At 40.0% G+C, this 16,687-nt stretch overlaps 2 protein-coding genes and 1 long non-coding RNA gene across 7 annotated transcripts in view; 1 reads left to right on the forward strand and 2 right to left on the reverse strand.

The window, feature by feature from the left end:
• LOC109510737 (fibroblast growth factor 12-like) overlaps positions 1 to 5,349 on the forward strand; it is a 26,116-nt gene extending 20,767 nt beyond the window's left edge. For all 4 annotated transcript variants that reach the window (XM_019861277.1, XM_019861278.1, XM_019861276.1 and 1 more), the window contains 3 exons: positions 6 to 109; positions 1,240 to 1,438; positions 3,402 to 5,349. In XM_019861277.1, coding sequence (XP_019716836.1) covers positions 6 to 109; positions 1,240 to 1,438; positions 3,402 to 3,583 — 485 coding nt within the window. In that variant the 3' untranslated portion in view covers positions 3,584 to 5,349. The remainder of the gene's footprint in view (positions 1 to 5; positions 110 to 1,239; positions 1,439 to 3,401) is intronic.
• The window catches only part of LOC109510739 (uncharacterized), a 12,561-nt gene extending 4,834 nt beyond the window's left edge, over positions 1 to 7,727 (reverse strand). Inside the window, exon 1 of the long non-coding RNA XR_002167178.1 lies at positions 7,115 to 7,727. This is a non-coding gene — a long non-coding RNA (uncharacterized LOC109510739). The remainder of the gene's footprint in view (positions 1 to 7,114) is intronic.
• Positions 7,728 to 8,038: 311 nt separating this feature from the next.
• Positions 8,039 to 16,206, reverse strand: LOC109510734 (pannexin-1-like). Of its 2 annotated transcripts, none has more exons than XM_019861272.1 (8): positions 16,037 to 16,206; positions 13,035 to 13,224; positions 12,018 to 12,133; positions 11,619 to 11,806; positions 10,557 to 10,841; positions 9,570 to 9,738; positions 9,112 to 9,343; positions 8,039 to 8,673 (listed from the first exon to the last, which is right to left on the reverse strand). In XM_019861272.1, the coding sequence occupies exons 2-8, from the start codon at positions 13,213 to 13,215 to the stop codon at positions 8,585 to 8,587; spliced, it is 1,260 nt and encodes a 419-aa protein (XP_019716831.1). In that variant the 5' UTR covers positions 13,216 to 13,224; positions 16,037 to 16,206; the 3' UTR covers positions 8,039 to 8,584. The 2 variants fall into 2 exon arrangements, with proteins under 2 accessions (XP_019716831.1, XP_019716830.1); XM_019861271.1 differs by having other exon boundaries at positions 9,570 to 9,792.
• Between the last annotated feature and the right edge of the window lie 481 nt (positions 16,207 to 16,687).

Consider the following 16,687-nt stretch of genomic DNA (forward strand, 5'->3'; position numbering starts at 1 on the left):
TGCAGCTCTCTTCAACCTGATCCCGGTGGGTCTGCGGGTGGTGGCCATGCAGGGCGTCAAGGCGGGACTCTACGTGGCCATGAACGCGGAGGGCTTCCTTTACACATCTGTAAGAACAGCATTCGTTCATTCAGTTGAACGCCACACATCAGGGTGCCCATAATAATGTCTTGGTGAAGCAAGCATGTGGTTCCTCGCAAACTCATTGTTCGCCCAAGTTTTGCTGTGACCAAGCAATCGCGGGGGCAAGAAAATGCTGACATCATCAATGTGAGGATGAATTTGAAATGTGGTCGGTGAAAGAAGCAGTCCCATTGCAAATATAGTTCAAGATACATAGGCCAACAAACACTACTGGTTATCAAGGTTCATGGGAATGGGCATGCGGATTAAATTGACATGTTTTAACACAGAGGCTGAAATCTGATCGGAGAAAAAAATTAATTAACGTCCACGTGCATGTATTAGGAGTAGCGCAGCCAAGAGAAACGCGACTAAATGGAGACTGTTATGCAATCTCATGCTACAAATATTACAATTTAGGCTGTAAATGTAGGTCAGTGCCTCTTATAGTTCTCAGGCCGGCAGGGCTTGGTTTTCCTATTTAGAGTAGTTGGGGAATGAAGACAAACGTTTATTAGGGTGATGTAAAATATTTTGGAATCACATTGAAATGCCTTCATCATCCATCTTCACAGTCCTCGTTGCAACAGCTCCTTCTCAGTGGAGCTCATAATGCTGCGTTATACATTATTCAGCTTTCGGCTCGCATGAAACTTTAAAATGTCATTCTTTGCTGACGGAATCATGCAGGAGGAGAAATGTTGTGTTGCATTCACGTGTGCTCAGAATGTCTTCAAAATTAAACCCGGTGAAGCCCTGCTGGATCACCGTTCATCATTTGTGCCCCTTCTATTTTATTTTCCAGTATTGAGAGGCTGACATTCCGAGGATTTGCACCATTTTTGTCTCGAAACAAGTGATCGATTCTTAAAAATAATAATCGGTACATTTGATAATCAATTAATTATCGATTAATCGTTACACCTCGAATTTAAATGTACTTAATGGTCTCTCTATATTGTGAATTTTATACGCTGTGTCTTTAATGACAAGCGAGGTTCACTGTATACTTGAAATATTTGTGTGTGTGTGTGTGTGTGTGTGTGTGTGTGTGTGTGTGTGTGTGTGTGTGTGTGTGCGTGTGCGTGTGCGTGTGTGCATGCGTGTGTCAATCAGGACATCTTCACGGCCGAGTGTAAGTTCAAGGAGTCTGTGTTTGAGAACTACTACGTCATCTACTCATCTACGCTGTACCGGCAGCACGAGTCGGGCCGGGCCTGGTTCCTGGGCCTCAACAAAGAGGGCGTCATCATGAAGGGCAACCGCGTCAAGAAAACCAAACCCTGCTCGCACTTTGTCCCCAGGCCCATCGAAGGTACCACCCTGGCCACGTTTATACAATGACGTTCTGGGGAGGGCTCGTCACATTTTGACATTTCCAAGCTTAGCTTTTAAAATTAATTTGTGATTTACATCAAATTGTAACTTTGAGCTCTATCAATGCCACTTTTGCCAAATTGAATGCCATCCATCCATCCATCCATCCATTCTCTGAACCGCTTTATCCTCATAAGGGTCGTGGGGGGAGAGGGCGGGTGGAGCCTATCCCAGCTGTAGCAATAGCCGGGGGACACCCTGAACCGTTTGCCAGCCAATCGCAGGCCAATTGAAACCCATGAAAACTATTTTTGGGGGTGGGGGGTGGTGGGGGAGGGTACATTTATTGTTAGTCTTTGAATCAAACAATTTGGGTGGAAAGTTTCATTCAAGACTCACCACTTGAAAATGTGAATCTACATTTTATATCAATGACAACAACTGAATGAACTTAAGACCTATATAGCGGAAAAAAAGAAGGGAAGAAAGAAAAAAAAACTAAAAGTGCAGCAAAATCCAACTGACTTAGCGCGCTGGCCGCGGAGGTCGTGTTCACTTCTGTCGTTCAGAGGAGAAATTGACATTCCAGTGTTTCACTTGGAAGTTTCAAGCGGAAACGTTGACCTCCGTCTCCGCTTTCAGCGCTCGAACGGCTCACCCTCCCTCACTCAATCCCGGCTCCCATAGCGTCATTTAAAAATATCTGTCAACTTCCTTCTTCCTATTCGTCCTTCATCCTTGTCCTCTTCCACTTCTGGCTTCACCTCATTTAGTGTCATGCACATCACTCGAGGCTAATTCCGAACGTGTGTAAACAACTGCTTGGACAGGAGATGGAACGCCAGATGTAATTTCCATTTCAATACGGAATTTGTTTCAAAATCGGGCATTGGAAATCGGTCAAAATTAACACGATGATTTAGTTACTGGCTGATTAACTGCTTTTCTGTTGCTCAGGTTAATGGCACAGTTGTGGTAATTATATGCTAAGATGGATAGCGCACTGATGTTAGCTAGCTGGCTAGCCATGATGTTTTCCTAAATCACGCAAAGAAAGACAACCCAAGTAAACTTTTTATCTGACTCGTCCATTCGTCTTTTACTCGTTACCCTGGATTATTTAGTTTCTATTTATTCGTGTCTGTATTTTTTTTTTTTTTTTAAGAAATGGGGACGGGGATGAAACCTTTTGGGGTCACCTGTTAAAAAAACAAAACAAAAAACCAAAAACATCATAGACTAGCATGGTTTTTGTTTTTTTATATGGTGCATTTCATCCACAAAGTAACTCAGTGTGCTCCACACAATTACAAATACAGCATTTACAAGACAAAAAAAAAGAATTTGAGACATTTAAAAGGCCCAAAAAGGAAATAACAAGGTAACTTAGTAAAATTACGAAAACAACGTACGTATGCAAGAACACGGTTTTGAAAACAAATATTTTCAAAATACTTGCAAAGGCCTTGTTCATAAGTGAGGGGAAAAAGAACAGTTTTTAACCTGGATTTATATGAATTCACACTGAAGGCTCACTTCACTTCTTTTGGCATCTTATTCCATTGGGGTTGTAGAACTACTGCTGAACTGAAGAGTTCCATCTAGCCATCGTAGAGATGGTCAAAAACATTGTCAGTAATTTGAAATGAGAACTTTGACAACATTCAATTCATTTGATCATCAACCTAATTTATCAGATCAAAACATGTATGTGTGATAAATTTGATATTGTTTACTGTAATACCGATTAAAAATTATTGCTTATATTTGTTAAACAATAGGGAAGAGGACCTTAAAAACAATAATCTTATGTTACATCGCCATCGGGATTTTGAGGGAAAAAAAAGATTATTTTTTTCCAAATCATTCAGCCCTTGTCAGGAACGTATTTCCCAGGGGTACACTGCGATGAGGATGACTTTTTGCAGAATGACTGCAGTTGTGTATATTTTTGTCATCAGTGTGCATGTACAAGGAGCCGTCGCTGCACGAGCTGGAGGAGAAGCTGCTCAAGTCCTCGCGGAGTCCCACCATGAACGGCGAGGAGCCAGGCAGGAGCCCCCTGAGAGCCACGCAGGGCTGCGAGGAGGACGGGCAGCTGGAAGATGACGACGAGGACTGCACAGAGCGGGAAGGCTCGTAGCCTGGAGCGCCCCCAGCTGGAGAACTCCCATGCAACACTCCCAACTGTTCAGCACCAAACAACCGACGCCATGATGACGGAAACTCCAACCCAAACAAGCAGAGAAAAAGAAGCAGAAAAAAAGGGCAAGAATCCTCTTTTTCCTCTTTCAATGTTCTTCTTTTGGTGATGACGATTTACATTTTATGCAAAAAGCCAGGAGGCTAGCACATCTACTCTTCATCGTCATCGTCACCGTGACGACAAAGTGTCCCCCCCCACAACCCCCACCGGCTCCTTTGAGTCGGGCGAGCGCTGAGAACTCCGAAGCTTTAAGCCATGTAGAAATATCGTCGTCGTCACCATTATCATCGCGCATTTTTTTCTTCTTTAGCGATGCAAACACTTGAGCACTTTTTTCTTTTCTTTTTTTTTTAGCATCACAAGCTTCTTCTTGTGGCCAGTCACACTTGAGAGTTTTGGGTTGCTACGTCGCAGCCTATATTTATGTATTATACAGTATCTATGTGTGGTTGGTGATGGAATTGTTGAGAGGAAGATGTACAGATTCTTTTGTTTTGATTGCATCTCTGCCATCATCATCAAGAAGTTAAATTCGCCGGATGTGGTTTGACTCACTTCCTGTTTGTGAAACGTAACTCTGAGGCCACGTCCAAATGTATACACAGACAATGATACGCTGCAACTAAACCACATATCTAACCAAGGTCTCCTAGCCAAATACTAACATATACAACGGTCTCACACAAACACAACAACAAAAGAGAAAACAATGTATATTTAAAAACAGAAATCTTCAACCAAACCATATAACTAATAAATGTCCACTATGTTAATGCTTACCCATAATGTGAAACTCCATTGAATTCATTTCGTCTGGACTTGAGTGAGAACAAGACATTTTTCTTTTTTAAAAGCCTATTGTGTGTCCATGTTAACGGTGTAGCGCAAATTGATTCGAAAATAGGTTTTGATTTAAAAGATGTGAATACATCGAGTCAAACCGAATCAAATGTTTCCACTTGCAAATGTACCGTCCTCGAATTGCATCACTCACCGGGTGGAGGGATGCATCAATTTTATTTCTTCATCGACAATGGCATATGGACATGGCCTTGGATGGAAAGTTACGCCAAAGTACGGCATTAAGATACAAAGAACTTCGATATATCTCATATCAAGCATGTTTTGTTTTCTTTTTGCTAATGTTTCATCCACAGTTTTCACGTGTCGTCTGCGTCACTGCCTCCCGAATGAATGTTCTGTATGTTAGGCCGCAAAAGAGCATCTGGACTGGACGCTGCAATGTGCATGCCAGGCCACTAGTGGGCTCCATTAAGCAAGCAGATCAGTAAGTGTGCGCTCAACACATCTTTTTTTCCCCTTGTATGCTGGATTCTGATTAGTTCAAATCAAAACAAGAAGGAAAAAAAAAACCAAGTGTGAGCGGCAAACTGTACGAGCCAGTCATGTAGAAAAAGTTACTGATGATGTCATCAGGCTCCGCCAATCAGGTTTCGTTCAGTTGCCTCAAAGGTCCACATACTAATACTGTACGTTCTTTGTTCTCATTAGTAGGACAATTCAGAGCACTAGTAAGACGTGAAATTGAATAATGTATCATGTTATACTAGTGCACTGAATGAAAATTGTGTGCTGGAAACAAATTTTACTGTATTAATATCCATCTTTGGGTTGTCATTTCGAGAAAGTAGTTTATAGTTGTTCTCCTAGTGAGCAGAAATGTCATGAAGCAATGAAAAAAACAAACATTACTCATAGAACACAGTTGTTCTACCAGCGAGAGCGAGAATAAAGAGAATACCAGTATTACATGGGCCTGAAGCAGGTTATCAAGGATATAGAAAAAATGGAATTAATTCAATTCATTTTCTTTGACCCGTTAGAGCACTCGAAAGTCTTAAAGGGGAGCTAAAATGTGCACGTCAGCAAGACATGACACCTTGTGTATTTATAATCTGATGCTGTTACGGAGAGATGTTGGCTGATGGGAGGTAAAAATTTATGCGTCGCGAATTTAAATAATAGTTATAGACCGATAATAATAATAGACCGATATGGATTTTTTTAGGCTGATGCCAATTCCAACATTTGCCAGAATAAAATTCAGATGAACACAATTTAGAAACATTAATAATTCGTTGGCCGACTCATTTAAAAAAATACTTTTATATATATATAAGAGAGATATAATGAATAAAATAAGTACTTTTCCCCCTTATCACTTACAACAACAAAGACATGATTTTAAGGCAGAACATTTGACAGTTTTTTTCAAGACTTAATCGATTAATCGGTTGAGCCCTAAATAAATAATTTAAATAACTAGTTGATTGTCATATTTCAACGGGAATAAAAATAATTCGATTTTACCATGTTCGCTACAGCTCGTAACGAAGTTTGTTTTCAGGTGACGAGAGCATATAAGTGACATTTATATAAAAATGTGTGCCACTTTGAAATTAATTACATTTATCTTAACCCTTTTAGGGACAGCGGTTACTACAGTGGACAGGTTGTTTTCAGGTTACAGGGTGCATTAAAGGGTTAATAGCATTTGAAAAACAAATTCATTTGAAGAAGCAAAATTGAGTCAGTGTCCATTTGAAATGCAAATAAAAGAAAATTCCTTTTCGTGATTTTCCAAAAACAAAATATTTTACCTCACATTAGCCCGCCTCCCTCCGACACATACTGTCAACTTATTTTGTTTTGTGCAGCAACAACCACGAGAAATATCACAGAATATTTGCATGTGACTCCATCTAAAGTGTCCATCCATCTGATAGCTGAATTGTGCTGCATGCTTTGTCGTTTGTCGTTTTTGTCTGTCGAGCACTGACACGGGCAACGGACCAATCATAATCCATGCCGCGCTGCCTCGGAGAAAGTCTTCCAATCAGAGTTTTTGGCATCGTTGAAGAATGTCGGACATTTGCGAACAATCTCTGATGAGTCGTGTGTGCCCTTCTGAGGGCTGCAAAATCAAAGTTGGAAATTTTCCATGGGAATAAAGCAAATGTCAAGAAAGTACAGTGTACCGTGACCTACGACTACTCGAATTTACAATTTTTTTGCAGTTGCGAGTGCCGAGCAGTGTATTGGAAGCTCACTTGTCACTCTAATTTCGAATGGAGTAAAAAAATATATATATATATGAAGGGTGCCCCAAAGTCTGGACTTGTATTTGGCAATTATTGATTAAGAGATCGAACTTGCAAATTTTCGTCTTTAGCGCACCTTTTTGGACTTTTCTCACACTATTTGGCCAAATAATGTGATTTTTAATCTTGTACAGTGGTACCTTGAGTCACAAGTTTAATTCGTTCAGTAACCAAGTTTATAACTTAAATCACTCATATATGTAACTCAAATGAAGTTTAGCCATTGAAATGAATGGAAATTTCATTAATCCATTCCAGCCCCTGAAAAGTAACACCAAAGTATTGTACTGAATACAATCATGAACACAACATGCAATGTAAAAAATTAAACAGTTTTGGGGGAAACAAAAAAACACACCTTCGCTTCTTCTCAACACCCAGTTTCTTAGGGCCCGTAAGTAGAAATTATGCTAAATACTCGCAAACGCAAGTGCAAAACACAACAGAGTTCTGTACTTAACTGGTGAGGGAGCCAACTAGAACAAGTGGCCCGGTGTTGTGAATTTCACTGCTGCAGTCTAGTGGGTAGAGTGTGTGAAGCTTATGCTTAAATCATATTATGGCTCACAAAGAAATTGACGGCCTCGTAACTGGAAAATCTAGAATGTTGTAAATTTGGTGTACTTGTGAGTTAAGTCAACCCTGTAGTCACTAGTGTCTTATTAATATTATGTTTTGTATTCTCGATTTGGAACAAATTTGCTCACTTTAAATCATTTTAGCCGTTAAAAATGATTGGAAAAGTAAAGCTGATGTTTATAAACGAGCAACCAGAGGCAGCTGGTCGACCTTGTTGAACCGTTGTTGGATCCGAACTTTTTTTTTTTTTTTTTTAAATGCGTTTGCTGATGTTTACACCTTATCCCGGACACGCTCATCATGGAGTTGAACATATCATCGCAAATACTCAGCAGCAGGTTGAAAAGTTGATTGAAAAATAAAATTTAAAAAGGAATGATACAAAATGTATTGCCTGGTGTGTTTTTTTTTTAATTCACAAATTATGCAAGCATAAAAAAATTCACCAAATTTTCTGCGACAATGCCAAACATCTTATTTTGCTATTGCCCTCGACTTATTTTGAGTGATTGCATCACATTAAGATTTATTACAAAGAAACATTGCTACAACAATTAATCCACCGAATGTCCTTACTTTTTGTGCCTGCTGCTTAGACAAAAAAATTGCATGACATTTTACATGCATTAATAAATAGCATTTTTAATGCAAGGTTTCATGTCATATATTTGGCTTAAATAAGCACCAAAAGTAAGATGCAAAGCACTTTCAACAGCTGCTTTATTTTCCAAACGACAACATGATAAAAATACATATTCAGTTAACACAAACCGCAAAGTGTACCACTTCAAAAAATACGTTTCCAGTCGCTATATGACGGTATTAAATACATGTTTACATTCATGATGCCAGTATAAAACAACAAAAACAAAACAACAGAGTAATATGAAGCAAACATGATCCGTTCTGGTGTTAACGCTTTGTACCGTCATTGTCATTTTTTTTTTTACATTATACCAGTGTATACAGAATCACAATAGCATTACAATCCATACATAAGAATATTTGGTTCAAAACAATCATAAAACACAACAAAAACAGTGCAAATAAAGACATCGCATCTCATTCTGATGATGTCATTGTAGTTTAAGGATGGTTGAAATGGTCACATCATCCGAGGGGTCGTGGTCCATCCCATAAAGGGGCACGCACAGGTACAGAAACAACATGCTAATGAGCTGGATGGATATGCAAATGTCATGCGTCAAGTGGTTGTGGCGGGAGAGTCAGCAGCCAATCACATTGCTCGCTGCCGCAGAGCCCCGCCCTCGCTGTTTGCTCTGCCCTCTGTCACATCACCGTTGCCCGGCAACAACCGAGTCAGCTCTGAAAAGAAATGATGGGATGTTGGACCTTTCAAAATAAAACTTCCATCAGAGCATCTCATCAGTTCACTCAGTGTGATTTTCCAACATAAAATTTGCGGTTCAGAATCTCAACTTTGCTTTTTCTCTAACATTTGAGATTTCAAAATAAAATTCTCATTGAGCCTCTCACCTTTCATCTCAGGTTGTCCATCACTCTGTATCATCTTACTTTTCAAAGTAAAACTTCCTGTCTAGCTCTTCAACCCAGTTTCAATCATTCTCTTTGGCATTTACATTTCAAATTTAAAAAAACTTCCTGACCAGCATCTAACCTTTCATCTCAGTTTCCAGCCTTGCTGTAACTCTTTGTTTTTCAAATCAAAACCTGTCCGGTGACTCAATTTTCCTCTCTTCTCATTCTTCCGTAAACGTCAACTTTTCCTGTCGAGAATCTCACCTTTCATCTCAGTTCCCATCGTGTCTTCATCCTCCTGTCTGTTGTGGCTTTGGATGTTGTTTTTGTCCGACTTTTCCTCATGGATGACAACCTGGTCTGGTTTTGCCGCCGCTTCGGCGGCTTTCTTAGCATCCACAGTGTCCATCTTGACAAGATACAGTGTCTGCAGTAGACCCATGGCGTCAAAGTCCTCACCCGAGCATTCTCCTCTTTTCCTCAGCAACTCCAGCACCTAAACACAATTATCATTAAATACTGTCATAGTGGTCACTATGGAACAACAACAAGAACAAACAAGACAGAATGACACAGAATGGGACATAAGAAGGGGACCTTATTGCGCAAAATGGCAGAAATTGTGGGACACAATAGGCCACATTATTGGACACTGTGGAAACAAAATGGTGATGTTGTATAATACAGTCATACTTTGGATTATGTATCGCGTACATCCAGACCTTGATGTACTTGTAGGATTTGAGCTCGCTGATGTTCTCCTCCAAGAAGAGCAGATAGAGAGAGAGGTCGTCCCATTGGCCGCTGGGCGTGGGCAGGACACTCACCGTGGGCAGCAATTGGTAAGTTTCCAGGAAGTGGGCGTAGCGGTGACAGAGGAGGGGGCGGAGACTGGCATAGATCACCACAGGGATCAGCGTAGAGAAGACGATTAAGTTGACCAGGCTAGGAGGAGAATGCTTCCTGTTGGCTTTCAAATTAAAACATACGTCCCTGCATCCTGCCTTTCATTTCGGTTTTCATCCTTCTGACTTTTCAAAGTAAAAATTCCTGCACAACATCCCAAGATCCATAAGGTCTTTTCAAAATAAAATAGCTGCAGTGTATCACGTTTCCATCCCTTTATATATGAACGTGCAACATTTGACTTTCTAAAATAAAACTTCCCGCTCAGACAGTATCTCATCTTTCTCGTCAGTTCCCATCTCTGACTTTACAAATACAACTTATTGCCCAACATCGCCTCATTTATTTCAGTTTTAATCCTTTTGTTATTCTTGACTTTTCAGATTCAGTCTTCCTGCCCAGTATCTCACCTATTGTTTTAGTTTCCAATCTTCTCTAAGTTTTGACTTCCAAAATAAAACATCTGGCTCAGCATTTCAACTTTCTTCTCAGTTTACATCCTTTTGAGTTTTGAAAAGCAGTACTTTTTCTGTGCAGCTTCTCAGGTTGCATCCTTTTGAAATGGTTAGCTTCCTGTCCAATATCTTACTTTTTATCACAGTCTCTGTCCTTCTACAGTGTTTGATTTTTCAAAATATAATTTCCTGTGAAGAATTTCAACTTTCATCTCAGTTCCCATCTTTCTGTCACACTCTGACCAGTACAATGGTTTTCTCAGTTTCTATTTGTCTGACCTTTTCCACAGTTCGAAACCTATTGGAACGTTTGCCATTTCAAAATAAAAGACTTCACATACCACGTACCTGAGCAATGTGAAGACTCCCACAGCGATGAGCTTACACTGCACCCTTTTCGGCACGGTCGAGTCATTGGCAAGCAGGCCCACTCTCAGCGTACAGCCAAAGTCATCGGTGAGCGGGGCTAAGTGCAGGTAGTAGCCCAGGTAGAGGCAGGCGCACAGCAACGTGGCCAACGTCAGACCTCGGCACAGCAGGTACCGAGCCAACAGGACGCGGGAGCAACGCTTGGTCATCAGGAACTTCTCCACCAGCGGGTAGTTGAAACAGCCCTCCGTTGGGTCGCTGCAACTTTATGACGACAACAACAAATAGTACTAACTGAGTGAAACGGAGTAAAGGAGAAAGATTTATTTCGAAAGGGTAAATGTAACAATAAGGAAACTATGTGATGTAAGTTCATAGACGGAATGTTTTTAATTGGTCAAACTTTTCAGAAGGATGTTAATTGGGAGGAACATTTTGAGGATGGGACCAGATGCCGCAGTGAAAACTAAAAAAAAAAAAAAAGTCAAATAACAATAAAATAAAATACAAGAAACTCAAATATAAGATAAATTATAAGTAAAAATGAAGTGAAGCAAATAAAATATAGTAAAGCAAAAATAAAGTATGAAGCAGAAAAAATGGAGGAAAATGAAAGGCATTTAAATAGAAACGGAAATTAAAAATTTTTAAAGTACAGCAAAATTTCAGGAAAGTACAATGTCATAAAGTACAATAAGATAAAATACAACAAAAAGGTATAAAATGTTTTAAACAAAGAAGTAAACTAAAAATACAATTCATAAATAAAAATTGTAAACACATTAAAATAAAAAATGTAAAAAAAAAGTTAATAAACAACAGCTACATTAAAATTAATGACTAAAGTTGAGAACCAGTATGTACTGTAATATATAAGTATTGTAAAGTAAATAATTCAGCATGACATCAGTCGTGATGGCTGCAAACTGAATTTGTATGTAAACAAAAGAGTCAAGTAAGGTAAACTGCTGGAATGTAAAGTTTAAAAAATGTATTAAAATACTGATAAAAATAGAAAAAAGTGAAATAAAAACCGTATACCTGTCGGATCCATGCAAAGCATCGGTGGTCATGCGCTTGGCGAGCGTGACAGCTCGGTTGTAGCATCGGTCCAGCTCCTCCATTATAAAGCCGAGGTCCGACTGCAGTAACGGCGCTGACCAGAACCTCCAGAACAGAGCCGGACTGTACGTCAGCATGGCCACCAGCAGCAGAATGTACGGGAAAAACTGTGGCCGAAACACACAAATATTAGAGTGTGTAAGAGTGTATGTGAGAGAGTTTGTGGTGTGACTATGTCTGAGCATTGGAATGAGAGTGAGAGTATGTGTGAGAGTGTAAGTGTGTGGGTGAGTGAGAACGAGTTCACGTCTGTCTGAATGAGAAAGAGTGCCCTATGAACGGTATAATGTGAGTGTGTGTGAGTGAGTGAGTGTGTACCTTGTGCAACCAGAGAGGCAGCGTGTGCGTGTGCACGGACGCCCAGCAGAACGAGTCTACGTATGCTGCCTGTCTCAATGAGAAGTTGCTGGGAGCGAAGCAGCTAATTTGGGTCCCTGAAGTCAACAAACAAATGTCAACACACCTCACATAAACACCACCATGCGGAACTTTTCTCTAATCTAGTTTGCGAGCTTCCTGGTTTGTAAAGAATACACGAAATGTGATATGAGACTGTAGGAGAGTACCGTGGCTTCATAATGACACAAACGGCAAAAAGAGAAATTTACATTCCATACTGTGACTTGAATGTGTTTGTTAGCTACTGTAGGTAGGAGGCTACTTCTGGGTGAACGGAAGATGACATGGAACATGAGGACCAATTTTGTTTCTCGGGCAGGGGATAAACCATTTAATCATGAAACAAATGGAAATAGAGAAAATGAATTATTCCTTGACAAAAAGGTTCAAATACTGTATGTATTCTGACGTAATTTTCATTTGTTAGCTAGCATACTACTTCCTGGTTCACGGAGAATGATGTAAGGCTATGAACTGCACCAATTCAGTTTGGGCACGGGTTTAATCATGACAGATGTTTAAAAAAATAAGTCCTATTTAATTATTTTTTATTTGGATGCTTGTTCACAATTTAGCTTATTCTTAGCTCATAGGTGATGTATGACGATGGGACTGCATTAGTTTTGATCCTGCCACGGGGGAATGGTTTAATCAGGTAACGTGCCATAAAAAAAGAATAATTTCCTCTTTTAAAATAAAAAAATAATGATGGGAGTGCCAATTTTGTGTTTGTTTGCTAGTTAGCATATTACTTCCTGGTTCATGGACTCGACCATTTGCTTTCTGGGGCGGAGGGGGATCATGTTTTTCGTTGTGAGTAATATATCAAAAAGAGAAAATAACTGTTTAATGGCATTTTCTTCCGTATAAGCAACAAACCAACAACCTCATCCGTTTTTTTTTTGTGTTTGTCGGAAGTAATGAAACGGTGCTGACCGACGGATACTTCCTGCGCGAAGGCCAATGAGATGAGTAGGAGAGGAAGGCCCACAGCTACGCAGGTCACCATCTTGTCCACCGCCAGTTCGGTGCGCACACTGCGGTATCGAGCTTGATTAGGATCCTTCAAGAGGAAGTCGCTAAACACGTACTCAGTGGCCACGTGGGCGATGGCCATGATCACGTTCTGGGACAAAAGATTATGAACGGGAAATTAGCAGTCCACAAAATTGTACTTTATTTTAAAAAATACATGAATAACACAATTCAACAGAATGTAGACCAGGGGTGTCAAACTCATTTCACATGGTGGGCCACATACGGCCTCGGTAGATGTCAAGTGGGCCGGACCATTAAAATGATACAATACTTTGCTATAAATAACCAAAACAATATGTCTTTCCTTTGTTTTGGTATAAAGAAGCACAAGAACATTAGGAAAATGTTGAAATTTAATGAACATATCTTTTACAAAACATTTCATGAAGCACCTTACATTTCCTTCGACAAATGTGCAATTTACTTTTATCATTCACATATATGCATTGCAACTGATCCCACTGATTGTACAAACTTTAACAAGTAATTGGTATTGAAAAATATAGTAATGCACTTTAAGATTAAACAAGATTCATAAAGAAAGCAAGTTTTAAAGCATTTACACGTGCATATAAAATCTAAATGTAATCCCTGCCTACACCTTACAAACTAAGGAGAGTGCTATTAAATGTGTAAATGTGAGAGTGCTATTGATAGCGTCTGCTGTCATGGGTCTGTCTCAGTGACAGACTGAGGCTGCTGTTGTCTTCTTCTCTGATCAAAACAGTGTCCCCTTGCGGATACTCAATGAATTGCACCTGATTAAAAATATTAATTCTGTGTCTTTAATGCATTTTTTTCACTTTTACATTATCCTGCGGGCCTGATTGAACCTACTTGCGGGCCGGTTACGGCCCGCGGGCCGTATGTTTGACACCGCTGATGTAGACTTTAATATTTTAAGCGTCATGGTTTCATGCTCAGTGGACATTGTGTTGCTCGTTCTAGTGTGCGCGTGGCCAATAGGGGCAGCATATTACATTCATTCATTCATTTTCCGAACCGCTTGATCCTCACTAGGGTCAGGGGGGGTGCTGGAGCCTATCCCAGCTGTCTTCGGGCAGTAGGCGGGGACACCCTGAACCGGTTGCCAGCCAATCGCAGGGCACACAGAAACGAACAACCATTCGCGCCCACACGCACACCTACGGACAATTTTGAGTGTTCAATCAGCCTGCCAGGCATGTTTTTGGAATGTGGGAGGAAACCGGAGGACCCGGAGAAAACCCACGCAAGCACAGGGAGAACATGCAAACTCCACACAGGGAGGCCGGGGCTGGACTTGAACCCGGTACCTCTGCACTGTGAAGTCAACGTGCTAACCACTCGACTACCGGGCCGCCCCAGTATATTACAGACATACCTAAATATTCTCATTCCGTGAACTCCATTTTGGCCAAATTGAAGCGCTTGTATTTTGACAGATACTGAAAGACCTTTGACACCAGTTTGACCAACTGACACTCAATTGGGTGGACATGTCTATCATCGTAGGAGACATGAAAAAGCATCAGAGTAACAGTAACAGTCGACAAGTATCTGTCCATTTTAGTTTGAAGCAGCCAGTTTGAATGAATTTGGCCATTCATACGAATTTGAAAAACAAGCCCCACACAAAAAAATTGGACAGGAAGTCAACCATTTTGACCAAATTCCCAGGATGGTAATTGGACAAATTCCAAAAGCCCTCAACATCACTTTTACAGATGGACACAAAATTGAGCAGACATGAAACAGACGCACCAAGCGTCTATTACCAGCCTCTTAGACCCATGTCCCAAATTAAACAGGAAATCTGCCATTTTGGGAGAATACCCGGGCTCTTATATTGACGGAAAAAAGACTAAGGAATTTGCGCAAATGAGCTCCAAATAGAATTGCGTGTCCTGGATGGATGACACTGTAACGAATTTGTATGTACCCCATCTAATGTGGATGGAACACGGCATCAATCTTGATGAGGTTTTCCGTGCAAAACTGCAAGTGCCTGTTGCGGCTTTTTATTTTGTAAACATGGAAGCCTGTAGTCATGAGAGCATCATTGACACTGGTATGCAGACTGCAGACGTGTTGTTAAAGTTGCAAAGCACACAGACTTAACGCCCAATGTGACTCATGACTTGAGATTTGAATGACACACAACAGTCATCACATGAAGCATTGCATGTGTTTCTATACATGATCCCAAGGAAACTTCCTTAAATTCTGGTGTGGTCAGTCAAGTACATACAGGCAACTGTTTACAATGTGTTACAATGATCCATTCAATCTAATGACAGTATATAGAGTATAGACATATCATGTTGGGATACATACAGTGTTTGTAATCATTGTGTATTCAATAATAAATTAGTGAAACTTGAAAAAAGGCCCTGCAGGGGTAACACGCCCCATTTATCATGCATTAATTTTAACAGTCAACATGCTGCCTGTGTCACAAAAATATAATTCTGCACCACACAAACGCGCTCAAAAAATGTTACAAAAATACACTAGGCATGAATGAGCTTGTCTGAGGCATCCATCGCCATCGCTCCATTGCACGACACGTGCAGCTGTCTGCTTGAGGTTAAAAATAAAAGCATACACAAAACAAGCAACGACAACAAATACAACACAATTTCTCCACGAACAAAATAACTTTTTTTGTAACATAAAAGACGTTTACCGAGTGCTCTACGTTTGCTATCCATTTGATTTTACCAATATGTGCAGTGAATGGGATATTATTTATTTAACACTTAATTCACTGGCAATCATAACAAGGTAAGCTTTCAATATTAATTGCACTTAAAGTACATGAATGCATCACTCAAAATGTACTGGAAACTGATTAGCAAAAGCGACCGGCTAGTTTAAATTGCAATAAAAGCGACGAAATTAATGAGGAGAGATCTCACCTTTCCGTTCTTTGCAAGTCGTTTACGACTCTAACATGACTGCATTTACAATAAGTTTGGAAATAACGAGAGGGACTAAAATAATGGCTGCAGTGGAAGAAGTGAGATTCTAACTCCTTCAACAGTTGAAACAAAGATAACTTTCACTACGAAACTACTTCCGGTATTCTTTACTGCGATGCCTTCATGGACCAGACACTGCCTCGGACTTCCAATATGTTGTCTGCATTTCATCGGAGATGTTCTGCACGAGCGATTTAATTTTGGTTTCGTTGTTAAGATTAATAAATGGGGTTATTTGCTATCGTAAAGAATAATGTCAATGTTGTTTAAAATTATTTTTCAGGAGTCTGGGAATGTAACACCATCCAGTTAAATCTATCTATCTATCTATCTATCTATCTATCTATCTATCTATCTATCTATCTATCTATCTATCTATCTATCTATCTGTCATACCAACGCAACTTAACACTCACTTTTAATGTTGTAAACATCGTTGTGCTTCGGGAACGTAAACAAATTTGCATGAGCCGTTTCGTGTTGCTTTATCGTGCACGTTTGGTTAATGAGGTCAAAAAACAAAACCACGCTGGGTTGCTGCTGTTGTCTTTCTATCGCGATATATTCTTATAACTTCTCACTTTGGAG

Source organism: Hippocampus comes, unplaced genomic scaffold (genome assembly GCF_001891065.2).
Source record: "Hippocampus comes isolate QL1 unplaced genomic scaffold, H_comes_QL1_v1.1 scaffold122, whole genome shotgun sequence".
Classification (NCBI taxonomy): Eukaryota; Metazoa; Chordata; class Actinopteri; order Syngnathiformes; family Syngnathidae; genus Hippocampus; species Hippocampus comes.

Coding starts and splice junctions, on each gene's coding strand:
- LOC109510734 (XM_019861271.1), bottom strand. CDS start 13,215: ATGGCCATCGCCCACGTGGCCACTGAGTACGTGTTTAGCGACTTCCTC. Junction 12,134..13,034: donor CGCGCAGGAAGTATCCGTCG/GTCAGCACCGTT, acceptor TGTTGACTTCAG/GGACCCAAATTAGCTGCTTC. Junction 11,807..12,017: donor TGCCTCTCTGGTTGCACAAG/GTACACACTCAC, acceptor TTTCGGCCACAG/TTTTTCCCGTACATTCTGCT.